We start from the raw sequence: 15,338 nt of genomic DNA, 5'->3' as shown, positions 1-15,338 counted from the left end.
ATATTATTTTATCCTAAGAATCGAGTGGAAATATTCTTCCTTATAATGCAGACATGTCCAGCAGAAGTATTACACTCCTTGCAAGTCAAGGAGGAAAACATCCTCAGTCTTTGGATCTATTCAGTTAGGGTCAAATTCATCTTACTCAAAGGTAAAAATGCTAAAAGAGGAGAGGTTTCATAATCACCTTTTTCATAGCCTCTAAAATGAACAATGGGCATTATTTATTGGGAAAAATCAAGGATAAATGGTCTTAATCTGTTAAGAAAAGCATTTTTTAACTTTTCTAAAATCAGAAGTTGTAATAAGTACTTCAGATGTGGACTTTGGGGTCCATATATATCTGCATATCTGCCAGCTAGTAATTTCCTCATTCCTGACTAAAGTTCCTCTGAATATCCCAGTTTGATTTTATAAATATATATCTATATCTATCTCTATGGCCTTCGTAGTTGCAGGAATACTGTGTAGCACAAACCCAGGCAATGGGTGGGGTGGGTGGTCATTGGTAGCACCACAGATGTTATGCAAGGAATCTCCTGCTTCACCAGGAAAGGGGCACTGCTTCTTTGCCTTATACTGTCATATACTGCTCATAAATGTCTTATCTGAAGCAGCCATATGTTGTAACATCTTCACAAAATCTTCATAATTGATGATGTATATTTGTTGAAAGACTACCTACACATTGATAAAATGATATTGCAGGGCATCCTTGGCTCAGGATTTGCATTGAAAGTCCAGGAACAGCATCGTCAGAAACACTTTGAGAAAAGAAGGAATCCAGCTGCAAGTCTAATTCAGGTAAATATGAAATCACCAAAAAGATAATAGCAGGTGATTTAAAGCACATGTTGGAAAAAGTCTTATTATTTCCATTTGGAAAGTTTTGTGAAATAATATTTAACATATTGGTTAGTTTCATGAAATAACTGTATTCAGTGACTGCTATGTGTTGCCATAATTCTGTACAGAATCACAGATTCATTTAGGTTGGAAAAGACCTTTAAGATCATCAAGACAAACTATATATAGCAGTTCTGTGTGTAGTTTTTGTTTCTTCTATGCATGCTAAAGAAACCAAGGCAAGGATGACAAATGCATATCTGCAGTTAGAAAATTATTTGGAAAAAGAGAATTGATCCCTAGACAACCCAATGACAGCACAGTGCTCTTGCCTACATTAAGCTACTTTTCATCTACTACAGGGTTTAGAGTATTTAAGTCCGTGATATACTTGGTGAAGATGAAAAGTGTCCTGCCCACAGAATTGCTTTCACTATTAGTCAATTCAAAAGCTGGAAATGTAGGTACCAACAATTTCAAAATGTCTGAAATTGTCTGAAGTTGTTCTGACATGATGGTGCAAATCAAAAGTGGCATGGTATGTTTTAGGCAGCTGTTTTGCATTGGGTTTTTCCTTAACTTTCAGTCCTAGTTAAAACTGAGAAAATACTCTAAAGAATCATTTTGCACCAAGCTTTACTGTACTTGATGCACTGAAAAAAAAGGGGGGGAAATAATTTTCTAGAGTCCTAGTTTGTTTTCCTGGAACGTCAAGTGTTCTATGTGTGCCATTTATGCCGGGTTTTATTTTTTAAATAATAAATCCAAATAAAGAAGCTGAGCACGAATATGCTAGAGTTCCATGTTAAGTACAGATAGGTGTCAGACTGTCTTTGAAGCATTCTTAAAGTTAATGAATATTTTCCATTATTACTCTTCGATTATTATTAAATCCTAAATATTTCAAATGTAATATTTGTTAGAATAATTTAAAAAATAATTCCACTCCTTTTGTGTCTACTTTAGAATGACTGTTTGGGGTGCTTTCTAACAATGTATTCTAATCTACTTCTTCCAAGTTTGGTTGCCAGAGGAAACACATAATAGATTTAGGTTTTGGAAGTAGCTCTTATTATTATTTTATGATAGTTCAACCAAAATATTAGTAAGACAGCATGCTAAATAGACTAAGACTAGCTAGCCGCCTGATTTTGGAGAGTGACGCTCAGTGGACAAAATCATTGTGAAAGGAAGATATTTGTTGTGGGATCCCATGATGAAGGCTGTTCAGCATTTACATGTTCATTTACAGGTTCAACACTTTCACTGATCCAGAAATTAATAAAAAATTGCTGGTAGAGATATTTTCTGAAGGCACAAGGCGTGGCAGAATAGGAAATATGACAGCAGGCACACAGGAATAAAACCAAGGGGGATCAGGGTGACTTTTAGGGTGAAAGGATTACTGCCAAATATTTTAATACAACAAATACAAAACTTAATCTAGAAACTGAATCCGGATTATTACAAGATGTGTCTATCCCAGTTTTAGTGAATTGGGAAAGGATTTGACTAAGGATGAGAAATACAGAGGACAAAGTGTGGTAAAGAAGGGTCAAGAGCTTCATACAAGTTCCCAGTATGTTACTCCACCTGGTTTAATTAAAGTCCTTAGATACAGAACCATAAACATAACAAGAAGAAGACTGATAAGGAGAAGACATACACTACCACTGTGTATGATGATGCTCATACTAATATGCTACATATCAACTCAGCATCTACAGTTTGTAAGTGAGACTGGAATATTAGAGAAAACAAATAAAACATTGGAAAAAATGGGTCAAGGACTGGAGAAAATTTTGTGTTCATAAATGCAGGATGTGTCTGAACTGCATATCATTGGGTACTGTAACAGTGCCCCAGTTTTTTAAATCGTCTCTAACTTATCAGAGTAATGTCTATTTTATAACCAGTTATGCTGTAGAATTAGTCTGTGCTAACTCATCTGTTGCCACAGACTGTTTGCTAGAGCCTTTACCTGACCTAAAGATAGCTATAGAAAAGTGAAATGTTTCATATGGACATACTTTTCTCAATTTCTTTAGCTTATAAGAAATATTTAGTGTGAGCATTATTTGAACACAGAAGCTCAGAGATGGAACCTATTGGACTATTTAATGTAGCAGACAGAAACATAACGAGTAACTCTGGCTATAAGCCAAAACCAAAGAGTTTCAAATTAAAAATAATGCAGAAATTTTTGACAATGAGAATGATCAACCAGTGAAGCAATTTTCAAAGTGAGTAACAGGTTGTCCATCTGTTAATGAAGACTGGATATGCTTCTGGGAGATACACAGTAGGAAAACACAGGGTATTAGCTTCCATACAAGAATACCTAGATGACATTTAATGGTTGACAATATACAGGAAGCACAGATGCTCAGCTAGTACAAATTAATATAGTTATGCTGACATCAGGGAACACATCCCAGCTTGTAGAACCGAGGCTAATCTTACTATCTACATGCACTATAAATCCAAACAATGGATACATTTTCAATGCTATGCTTTGGTCACTCACCTTTGAAATTATTAATTTTGTGTTTTTAAACATTTAACAGTGTTTCAAACCACAGAGAGTACTTCTTTTTTCTTCTAAATGCTTTTTGTCTGGTTTTCATTATGATTTGCAGAATGTATTATGACACTTTCTTTACCTCAGACTGCAAGTTTGTGGGGGTGTCCCCTATGGACTTGTCACAAATAAATCACTGCAATGCTTTTCTGAGCACCTTTATATGCTGAATATCTTCTGGTGCTTTCATGGAGCCGGTAACTCTTATCTTACCACATAAGGTGTACTGGGATTCACAAAAGTTTTGATAGGTTTGTACTGGTATTTCCTGAATCAGCCTAACTGAGCACATCCTGGTCTGAGCAAAATCCCCTCACTCCATAGTCAGTGCGGTGGCATTGTCACTTCATTTTCTTGGTTCCTTTGTACTTTTTTATTGTTTCCCCATACCAGGCTTCCTGGCGGTTTTATTCTACCGACGCCAGCAGAACAAACGTGGCAGCCACCTGGCGATATTATGAAAGTATTCTTCCTCCCCTCAGGCATGTATCAGTGCTATGAATGATAAGAGAAAGATACAACTTGTATTGGTTACTAATCTGCTTTTCAATTTTTTGTTTCATCCCCTGCTCCCTCTTGCCTTGTTTTTTCTTTTTTTACCATATATCCTGCACGTAGTGTGTATGGCGTAGTTATGCTGCTGATGAGAAATCAGTTTCCATTGCTACCTGGAAGCCTCATTTGAAGGCCTTGCATACCTGCAGCCCTACAAAGTAGGTACAAATATGGCAGCTGGTGCTGTTTTTGATGTATGTTCAAGCTTATAGAGAACTAGTATTTGTCTGTTTCGTCATGGTTTGTTGCCTTAAGTCCTCTCCAATTTTCTCATTAAAAATTTCAACTAACAAATCAGATTAATATCATGTAGGAGCCCAGGAACAAATACAAATCATTGCTATTTATCTTAGAAATGCACTGGCATTAGAAACATTTTCCCAGCAACCCACTCATGCATCACGGCTAATGATTCACCTCATTCCAAATTATCCTTAAGGAGGAAAATACCAAGTTTAATGCAGAGCTTGTTCCTTGGTTCAATGGTATGTTTATGTCTGTGCCTCTGTATAAGGCTGTAGCTGCTGATCTGCCTTTCCAAAGGAAGAGTGCCTTGTGGTATTTTGCAGGTGAATGCACTGGGGAATTTGCTCCTTTTTGTCATACCTTCTGATATATTCAGTATTTCCTTAGGACAAAATATATACGCAGTCATACATACAGACAGTGGAAGATGACTCAAAAGACCTGTTGCCACAGTTTGGCAGACAGGAAATATTTGATACTCTAGCTTGGGTGAGAATTCACAGAGCACTGGCAGCCCGAGACTTTTCAATAATTCAGTAAAAGGTTTAGCAGAAGGCAGCAAGTTGACTGATTCAATACAGGGCATAGATCAGGAAGTAAAAGACGCTTGATAAAGATCAAAAAGGAGAGCGCTAAGAGCCTTATGGGAAAGCTCTGATAAGCATCTTAACTGTTGTTAATTGCAGACAGTGCAAGAGAATTAGTGGTTTCTCTCAAAGCTGGGTGATGAACATCCACATGACAGTAAAAAGGTAATTGTGTGCCAAAAAGCTCAGCCAAAAAGAAGTTTGGCTGGGTATCCAAAGCTGATCTTTGAATTTCAAAGAGTTGACAAGAACAGAGCCGTAAGTAATCCATTACCATAACTGTAATTCCAAACTGCTCCAAACTAAAAGGAGCTTTTAGATTAAAAATTACATGAAGTATTGATATTTTACATATACAAACAGGTTGAAAGCAACATTGGTATAAATGGATGGATATAAAATTACATAAATAATGAAGCTGTATCCCACATAAAATATTTTAAAATATGACTGTCCCTCAAAAGTGCATCTACTTCTTATTTTAAATAAGCACATTGCTGTGTTATCCTAAAATTAAACCTTTTTATTTACCAGAAATAGCTTTATCTAATAAGAACCTGCAGCTTTCTGTTATATATGTGTCAGCAATGCGTTTTGCCTAAGTGCTTTGCCAACTCAGTCTGCAGTGGTATGTACTAAGCATGTTATGCATGTGTTAAAAAAACTGAAAAGTTTATTTTCCAGAAGCATTGTAGTTATGAGTCTTGCTTGAATGTTTTTGTGGTTGCAATGTAACGTGTGTTGTACACCAATTAACATACCCATTTACGTTTATCATATATATAACATCATCTGTAACTAAGTAATGTGATTACTATCTGCATAACAAGTATGTTTTTCCCTCCCACTCCCTGACCTGAAGAAAAGAACAAGGGGAATCTTCTAGCAGGTTTGTAGTTTCTTTTATTCCTTTTATCTGTGAAATTGCTGTTTCCTAATGGCTTTTAGATGTCTCGGGTTCTGTACAGTAGGTTCAATGAACTGCAACTGTTGATAGATAATAATCGCAAATTGGATTTTTTAAACTCATACGCTGCTGAAATTTGCTTTTTTGTCCCAGTTTTTCTATGGGAAAAAATAGGCAATTTTTTACACATCTAACATGTTTTAGCTTTGAGGGGCTCAGTTTGAACAGTGGCAGAGCAGCCAGCGGAGCAGCCTCTCCAGACCCAGCTCCTGGGCAAGGACACTGTCCTTGCTTCTGCTGTAAAATTGATGCGGGAATTGCAGTGGAAGTTACAGACATACAGTTTACTTGGCAAGGTGAAGAAGCCCACCAGCCCTCCACTGCAGGGTAAGGACCCTCTGATGGGGCTGCTTGGATGTCACCTTTGCTCTGCAGGAGCATCCTCAAGGCTTCCTCAGTGCCATGTCTCCACATTTTCTAATTTTTCTGTCATCCCCTCCTAAGGAGCATTTTGGGACATAGGAGGTGGGGGGGAAAGCAGCACTGCAGTGTCTCACCTCCTCCTGGCTGCATGGCTTGCACTGCCCCTTGGCCTAGTTGAGGCAGACTGGTATGTCGCCTGAAGAAAGCCCCACTGCAGTCAGCCGGGAGCGCAGGTGGGCTTCCACCCAGCCTAGATCGCGGCCGAGCACCGACTGCCTACAGCTGGCAGCAGAAAGCCTTGGCAGGGCTATTCTTACTAGGTAAATAAAGCTCTAGAGAGGCATGTCCTAAGGAAGTGGGAGAAAATGCTGGTCTTTGCTGTAATGATAGCCCAAACCCTTAGGGACAGGAAAGGACTCAGTGGCTATAAGAGAAATTATCTCAGAAACTCATTAGGGATGGGAATCAGCAGGCATTTGGCAGCCGGCACTGCGGTATCAGCATGCTCAGAGAATAGCAGACTTTACCTCCCATCAGAAAATGCTGAAAAGCCAAGGAAAAAAGTGTTGGTGACACATCAGCTCCTGAAATACATCCAGCCCCAAGTTGTACCGTGGTTCACAAATGCTTCTGGGTTATTCAGTTAGGGATGAAAATCGTCCCATCAATTACCCGTGTCCCATTCCACTTCCCAGATTGCTCCTCTGGCACCTGACTCCAACCTTTTCCTCCAAGCACATGTAACCGCTGTTAGTGTCACTGTAACTCAAGGGGACAGGATTTGCTCTGTCAGTTCTGGGACTTTTTGTATACATTACCTCCACAGGCTTGCTAGTAACATATTGATCTCATTAAATTATTACAGTCTGATCCAAACTTCTTGCTCTCACCAGCTGTATTTCCTAGTCTTTTGACAGCAACATTTAAAATTGACTTTTTTAAAGGTGACACAGAAGTTGCCAGCAAATGAGTACATCCCTGTAAAACCGGGATTTGTGCAGAGGAGAGAGGTTATTCCCAGTTGTACCTGCAAGCACTAAAAGAGACAAGTTTACTTACAATAACTGGAAGCTAGATTAAAAAAACAAAACAAAAACAAAAACAAAACAACAACCAAACACTCAGCTGTCAAAATTAGCGTATGTTCTCCATATTAATGATACCAATTGTGTCTTTAAAAGAAGTCAACAATTTAGTCAGATTTGGTCACTTTATTTTCACTGAATGGAAGATGCCTGCTCCTTCAGAAACTCTTAACTAATTTGTGCACTGCTGTAAATTAGTGTATGGGTAAAAATGAACTAGTTAACCTCTGAGATCATGTTCTACAGTAAAAACCCTACAGACCACTCAGTGCCTTTTCAAAAAAGGTGTGTTTTGCCAGTGTCTGTATATCACTCTTATGCTGATATATCACTGTGTGTTTATATGACTGAAAATACATGTGGTGTATGTGGTCTTTTGTGGCAAAGATGTAAATGCAACCTACTGCAATGTACTTTGAGATATCTGTCCTTGACTATTTAACTTGTTTCTTACTGTGATGTTAAGTTACTTGCATGGGATGCTATGTGAACTAAGTAAGCTTCTTGTTTCACTCTTTAAAAGAAGACATGTTTGCACAAGTAGTACATTGGATTGCATTCTGAATATGCTCTTTGCTCTATATTCCCTTCTAATAACAATGGAGAAAAACTCGTGTTAGGGAAAAGTTTATTATTTTCTTTCCTACCAAATTGGCTTATATTTACAGAAATTAATTCTTGTGTTTTGTCATGTATAGAGCTACAGTCTTTCATTAGGTGATTAAATGTTGCTATGCATTTGAGTTGAGAGAGCTGTGCTTATGAAGCTGTAGCTTCACATTGATTTTAATAAAAATATGCATGTTGTATTTCCCAAAATTTTACACACAAGTATTCTAATTAATAATTTATCAAAGTATTAGTGGACAACCTCTCTGGTGTATCCAAGCTATAAATGAGGTATTTCTATAAATCGGTTCTAGACTTGTGTAAGTTATTTTAAAAGCCTGTATGTTAAATTCTCAATAACTACAAATGCACACACTGAAAACAAACATATATATATATATTTATATAAATAATATTTATTTCTGTTCATTTATACAACATGGCTGAAATAGTTCCTGTGCAGGAAACTAGATCAAGACTGATGAATCTTGTGACATACAGAGAGCATAATCAGTCTAAAACTGTGTGTAGGACATGCACTGGGTGTCTGCAAAGGATGAATGTCACCCATCTAGTCTTGTAACTCATGAGGCTGAATATGCATTCCCTATTTAGACAATTCTCTGGTGCAATAAGGAGCAGTTTTGCCAGTATAAGATCTTGGGGGGAAAATTCAACCCTGTTCTGAGGGAAACAAGTGAATTATATTATGGAATTGTTTCACCTCCTATACCATATCTGTTTCTAAAAGTAGATTAAATGTAAACACTCTGCATGCACCATATAAAAAAGGAATTGCTAGTGATGTATAATCTAACTTGAGGTGGAAAACCTAACCCCTTATCTAGCACTGGAATGCTTAGTAACACAGTCCTCTATCTCCCCTCACTCCTAGTAAGCTTTGTAGTAATAAACAGAAGCTCTTCAGGATGTACACCCCTCGGAAACATAGGTATTCAGCATCCTGCCTATTCACATGATGTTTGAGAATGCCAACTATTCAGCATCCTGCCTATTCACGTGATGTTTGAGAATGCCAACTAACATCAGGTGCATGATTCATTTACTTCCCCTTCTCAGTGCTTTAAAGTTCCTTACTTCTCCAAACGATGTTTCCTATTTATTTTTAAGTGCTTTTAAGTCCCCTTCTGCTTGTTGCCTGCAATGCCATTAACACAATGGCAGCAACACCAGTTGTTTCAAACTCATCCAGCCAGACAATTGCAGTGTGCAGCACGCCATGATATTACAAAGCCCCATTCCCCTTCTCTGTCTGAGACTTCAGCTTTTCGAATGCATTACCCTGTGGAGATCTAAATCTGGGATTGAATGTTTGGGTAAAGCCATTTCCCAAAGTCCAAGAGGATTTTTATGACCATGGCAGTCGAGTTCTCCATCTAATAATTAGTGGGGAATATTAAGCTATAACATACTAGGCAATTACAACAGTCAAAATGTGCACTTGTTCTTGAGAAGAATCCCCTTGGACACAGCTTATGGAAGATGTGCCTGCATCCTGTACTGGAAGGTAGAGGAATGCATGTGAAATCAAGCATCTGCTTCAGCTGAATTCCATGGAAATTGTGTCTCTTACCAAAAATGGTAACTCCTAGATGGATGAATCTCATGGGAAGAAACCTATGATTCATATCTCAAGCTGATTGCATTATTTCTTACTTTTTTAAAATAATGTAAAAGACAGTAGAAGTACAAACTGATTACAGAAAATTAAGATCAAAATAGTTTATCTTCATTTAGAATTTTTTTGGAAAAGGAAAAAATGCACAAACACCCTGAATATTCCCTTTTCTGTTTGACAATTGAACTATAAAACACTGTGGCCTGAAATTCTTGTTATTACTCATTGAAGGTATGAAATACAACACTAAATTTCTTGAGTTCATGGTCCTGGCACGAGACTGGTGGTGAAGTTTTGAATGTTTGAACTTCAGGTCTCACCGTATTATCCATTGCATTTGCATTTGTTTGACTTAGCTTAATTTCAGTAAAAGTATTTTTAGGCTCAGTAAGAATCAACACATGTATTTATAGGTAGCTAACTGCTGAAAATTGGCATGTGCATCTGCTTGCTGTTGTTTGCCATAGGTAATAATTTTTGGCAGTTTTAGCTTCTGTCTCAAGACTCAGAGCATTCTCCCTCACCTTCCAGTTATTTCTGATTTATTTCAAATTCTTCCTATTCTTGCTTCCACCAACCAGCTCAGTATGAAAAGCTGAAAAACAAGGTGTAAATTGTGGCTAGTAGCAAGCAGTAGTGCTGCAGGTCTGAGGCTGAAGAAGAGCAGAAGTTTGACTTGACCGAAATGCAGGAAGGTGTCAGGCAAATGGGGGAGTGGGACTGGAAGGGAAAGAGATGCTCAGTTAACAAAGTACAGGGAGATGGTCCATGGAAGACAGAGCGAGCAAAGGTTTGTATGCATTTGTCAATTTAAACAAACTCTTATCCAGGGTAGTCATTTGGACCAGCAGAGAAGTGTTCATTCCCTCTGCAGTGAAGCTACAGTGACCTCTAGTGTCCCAACACACCTCTTTCTTCATAAATCAAGGGTGGTAAAGGCAGAATTTGGAAACGAAGAAATAAGAACTAGAAAGTCATTTGCTGTCCTAGGGAAGTGAGCTCCTTGGGCTTGGATGGGAGGAATGAGTCATAAGATCCTACAACTGACCTTTCAGGAAGCAGACAAGTACAGAAAAGTCATTTGCTTCCTTTTCTACAGCTGCCAGTTGTAATGGATCTCCACTAAAAGATGCTTCAAAGCTCCAGTGTTAGCGATAAGAATACATTCCACAACTTTCAGCCTGCAAGAATAGAGGAATGATAGGTCCAAAGTGATTACCATTGCCAGGGAAGACTCATAGGAAGCAAAACTGTATGTCAACCAGCTAGGCTAAATTATCAGTCATATAAAGTACAAGAAATGATGGACAGACACACATCTAAAGGAATGCAGAGATAACTGGAGACAGCTGTGGATCCCGCAGATTCTTGTCATTTAGGTTTGATTTAGGAACTTGTGTGATTTTATTTTCCTGATTCTTTCTTGTGGTTTTTGCCCTTTGGACAAACACTCAAAGTTTGTGAATACTTATGGGGATACATGAATATCTAACGGTCATTAACAGGTTTACATTGATTCAAGGGATTTCCTTTGGATACCATGTAAAAAGAGAGGGAAAAAAATGTGCAAGAGGAAAATATAGTAGGCCAGGACCTGCAAAAGGTGAAGGATTTTTAGCATGCACTAGCCAGTGTTGATCCAACCAGCATAAAATCAGAATACAGAGCCCTAAAGGATTCACTGGCTACTGATTTGAATGCAGAATGTCCAAAGATACTTGAAAGGTGTAAGATTATCTTCACTCTGTAATTTTAACACCATCTCTACCACTATTGCAACAAAGAATCCAGAGCCAGGAACCAGCCTTTATCCTATAAGGAAAGGGACTTTCACTATGGGGAAAAGCCTGGTGAGGATATTCTCAAGTTCTCTGACTCAGTTACTCATTCATGATCTGTTATTTATCATACATAGAAGAGCCCCAAGACAGTGTGTTCCCAAGGACAAGCTTTCTTCTCCCAACCTTTCTTCTCCACTGCTACCAGTCCCACAATTTATGCCTGTGCTGAGAAGGACCCAGTGACTTCAGGAACATTTCCCACCAGTCTCAAAATAGGAACAGGGATCCAAGAAGCAAAGAACTGCTACAACTAGTCTCTTTGGGGAAGATGCAAAAGACAGTTTCCAAACCATGCTTCCTTTTGGGGGCTGTGTTTCTCTTCACGATGCAGCACCCTCTGCATGGACCCTTGGCATGCCAGTACACTGCCATTGCTACAAAGCCAATTTTGGTTTATTTTTTAAGTATGAGCTCTGCAGTTTACATTAATATTTTCATTCTCAGCATTGCACTTTTGAAAAATGTCTGTAGTACAGATAAAATGCCTACTGTTCCTTTCACCATTGCCTCACTGCTTTGATTTGGAGAACTAAAGATACTCAGGTTAAGTAGCCATTGTGCACTATTCAGCTTTTATAAATGAAATACCCATGTCTACCAATCATTTAAAGGCAGCAAGTGCTTTCATTAGTACAAATTAATTGACAGAACAGCACATGTGCTGTTTTGATTCTGGTTTTATTTTCGTTTTTATTTTGGAGTTAATGGGATTATAAAAAATAGGATCTATATAGATAGCTTTTATGGCTATTTTATCCATTTTCCTTCCATTTTTATTAGTCCAGCAGGAAGACAGCTGTTCAGAATTTTTTAAACTCTAATGTTTGCAAAAAAAAAAGCATCATTTGACTTCATTTTCCAATAGCAAGTACAATTTGAGCCGTAAGGGGAGTTAAAAAAAGGGGGACACTTGTAGGAATAATATCTGTAATAAGAAGTCAATTTTGATTCTCTTCCTCATTCTGCATAATATGACAATGCAATAATGTGGTTAATAAATATTTTACAGTTAATATTCTCATTAAGTTCTGAGCTGAAATATAATTCAGTCTCAAAGTGTAATTTGTATTCAAAGTTAAATTTTGGAACTCATTTTTCATTCAAATATTAGGTTCTCTGGGTCTTTTGTATTGCTTAGGCCACAGCACTGGGTAACAATTACAATGGAAACATAACATTTTCAGCACTGTGATGTATTTATTTCAACAATTGCTTATTTTGGGCAAGGAAAAAAGGTGATTACATTCAGAAATTATAGTAAAGGTATTCTTTCAAGTAATCCAACATGCCATATAGAAATACATTTATCTAATAATCTTTCTATTGATGTGCTTACTTTTTAGTACTCTAGAAAATTATCACATTAGAAGCATCCCAGCATGTGTTTTGCCTGCAGCAAACTGCATCCTTTCTGCTGTCAGTGATGTTTTTATTCAGACGGAAATGCTATGCTTTGCTATGCATGGACAAAGAGATGTTTATCTCAACACTTCACAGTTTATAATTACTTTCCATTTCATATAATTACATATTAACACTGTGTTTTCAGAGTGCAAGTGTCCTTGAGTTCAGGCCCAGAGAGGGTTTGTTATGCCTAACCAAAATGTGACAACAGTAGCTAACAGGCTGTATGAACTTTCAGAGTTACATACTAGGCAGTAAAGAATCTGAAAAATATAAAAGCTAAAACCTGACCATCACAACCAAGTGAATTTAACCTTGCAGATAAAACAAGGTTTCCAGACCTTGGTGTCAGACTCCTTCTCTGTTTCCACTTTGTGTCTTCTGCTACAGGAAGGGACAAACAAAAAAAGCATAGGCAGATAGTCACAGTGACCACAGGATGTTCATCAAATATGTTTGAACAAAGGTATTTTAAGCACTGGGAAATAGAAAATCTACAAATCCCACATTTAGCTGGCTGCAGGGGATGATTACAAGCACAGCAGGGGGAAAAACCTCACAATTGGTCAACCATAAGATCACAGGGTCACCACTGGTGCAGTAGACAGTCATGAGCTAAGCTGGGCTCTGGTGCCTGTCCAATACCACCTGCACATAGTCAGCTTCCAGCTTAATCTTCAGCAATGACTTTAGAGAGCATACAGCATATCACTGCATTTCCATTAATCCGTCATCATGTTGTTTCTTGGATTTTATGAATTTTGGTTTTGTCGTGTCCAAGTGCTCTAACAAGGAATTCTGGATATGAGTGATCACTAACCATACATATGAAATGTTGGAAGTGCCACATCCGGAAAAAGCATGAATATACACTAACAGTATTTTTGCCTGCTTAAAAAGAAAAACAAACCAGACAATACTACATGGCATGCAGTAACAATAAAATACGTTTTGGTTTTGTTTATCTGAAGATATGGCCAGAAACGCACTGAGCTAGGCTGACTAAGATGGAAACAAACCAATTTCCAGTTCAAGTAATAAAAAAAATCATAGAGAATAATGTATAATAATTGGGTGAAATTTGTTTCTATTTGTTATTTTTAATTTCTTTTACAAGGTTATTCTATACTGTGTTATAAACTGCCAATGCTAATGCTTCTATCAAAAAGCAATTACATCAAATCAGTTCCATTCACAAATGAAATATATTCAATGAAAATAAATGTGTGTAAGAAACAGATTCATACCAGTGAGATTTTTTACACATTATTTTCAATTACCATACAATAGAAAAAAGAAATGCATTGAAGGAACTATGATATAAAATCTATTTCTCTCTCCCACAGTCAAAAGCTAAGTTTTAAGGAGCGGGTCCGGATGGCCAGCCCACGAGGTCAAAGTATAAAAAACAGGCAATCTTCAGTCGGAGATCGCCGGTCACCAAGTGCTGACATTGCCACTGAGGGCAGCCCAACCAAAGTCCAGAAGAGCTGGAGCTTCAATGACCGAACCCGCTTCAGGCCCTCGCTGCGGCTGAAGAGTTCCCAGCCCAAACCCATGGTCGATGGTAGGAGTTTTTCACCCCTTGTTCACTATTGTGTGCTGCTCCCAGCCTGCTCACACTCCTGCACACTTGCACAGTGATTGTACACATTTTAGGAAAGCAGAAAGAATTGCTATTTGGGGCCAGAGACACAAACCAGCTACAGTCTGCTTCAAAGAGCCCGATAATGTGATTGTCTTTTAATAAGAAATCATGTCAGTGGTGCATAGGGAGCAACTGGTGGAAAAAGGGGTCACTATGAAAAGTCACAGTGGGCTGAAGGCATCTCAGAGATTTGGCTGCAACACCTCCTCTGTCACGGCCCCTCTCCCACTACTGAGCTCAGCTGCTGCCCAAACCTGCTGCCTCCTGCTGGTGGTCCGTGCAGCACAGCCAGCAAAGTCTGTGCCCTTTGCCAGCCTAGAGCACAGCTTGTGCAGAACTGGCTCCCTCAGGCAGAGGAGTCCTAGTACCGGCACTGGTGATACAATCACCTGCCACCAAGGGATAAACTACTGGGTGCTTTAAGTTTTACAGGGTTGTATCTGGCTTGATAAGGCAGGTAGATTTAGCAAATACCAGTGTTATTGCTTCTATGTATTGCTTTCTAAAGGGTATTTTGGATGTAGGAAGCACTCCTAAAATGTGAAGAAGTGGATCTTGCTGAAAATGGCTCGTTGAACCCACAGCAGGCAGCCCAGCCTTTCGCTCAAGTTGCCTCCTACACTACTCCATTCTCTAGCTAAAGTCCAATTTGGCATTAAACTAACCCACACTCAGGCAAGGACCTTCATCTGCCAAAACTTGCCAAAACAAAGACAGTGACTCCTCTAACCAAGCAGCACCAAACTGAGTGACAGCAGTCCCCTGACACACAGGAGCTGAGAGCACCAGGTGAACCTGACCCCTGTCTGGGACTGGTCCAGCACTGAAAGGTGCACTCACACAGCTCTGGGGGTACTGCTGCCCCAGAGGATTTTGTTTCTGGTTTCTCCATTCACATATTTCCCCGTCTATGGATGTTTTGTTCTTTCTTGTGGTATCCCCCACATAAAAAAAAAGGGAAACAAAC

The 15,338-nt window shown here is 38.6% G+C and overlaps 1 protein-coding gene across 5 annotated transcripts in view; it reads left to right on the top strand.

The window, feature by feature from the left end:
* The window catches only part of KCNQ5 (potassium voltage-gated channel subfamily Q member 5), a 284,393-nt gene that overhangs the window by 242,787 nt on the left and 26,268 nt on the right, over positions 1–15,338 (top strand). For 4 of the 5 annotated variants that reach the window (XM_082302864.1, XM_082302868.1, XM_082302866.1 and 1 more), the window contains exons 7-11: positions 709–804; positions 4,046–4,140; positions 5,678–5,704; positions 8,735–8,791; positions 14,070–14,290. In XM_082302864.1, the coding sequence (XP_082158990.1) occupies positions 709–804; positions 4,046–4,140; positions 5,678–5,704; positions 8,735–8,791; positions 14,070–14,290 (496 nt within the window). The remainder of the gene's footprint in view (positions 1–708; positions 805–4,045; positions 4,141–5,677; positions 5,705–8,734; positions 8,792–14,069; positions 14,291–15,338) is intronic. The other variant, XM_082302865.1, reaches the window with a different exon arrangement.

The sequence above is a fragment of the Coloeus monedula genome (genome assembly GCF_965178545.1).
Source record: "Coloeus monedula genome assembly, chromosome: 2".
Classification (NCBI taxonomy): Eukaryota; Metazoa; Chordata; class Aves; order Passeriformes; family Corvidae; genus Coloeus; species Coloeus monedula.
The sequence above is the reverse complement of the archived record's forward strand: the minus strand, read 5'-3'. Positions and strand labels throughout refer to the sequence as shown.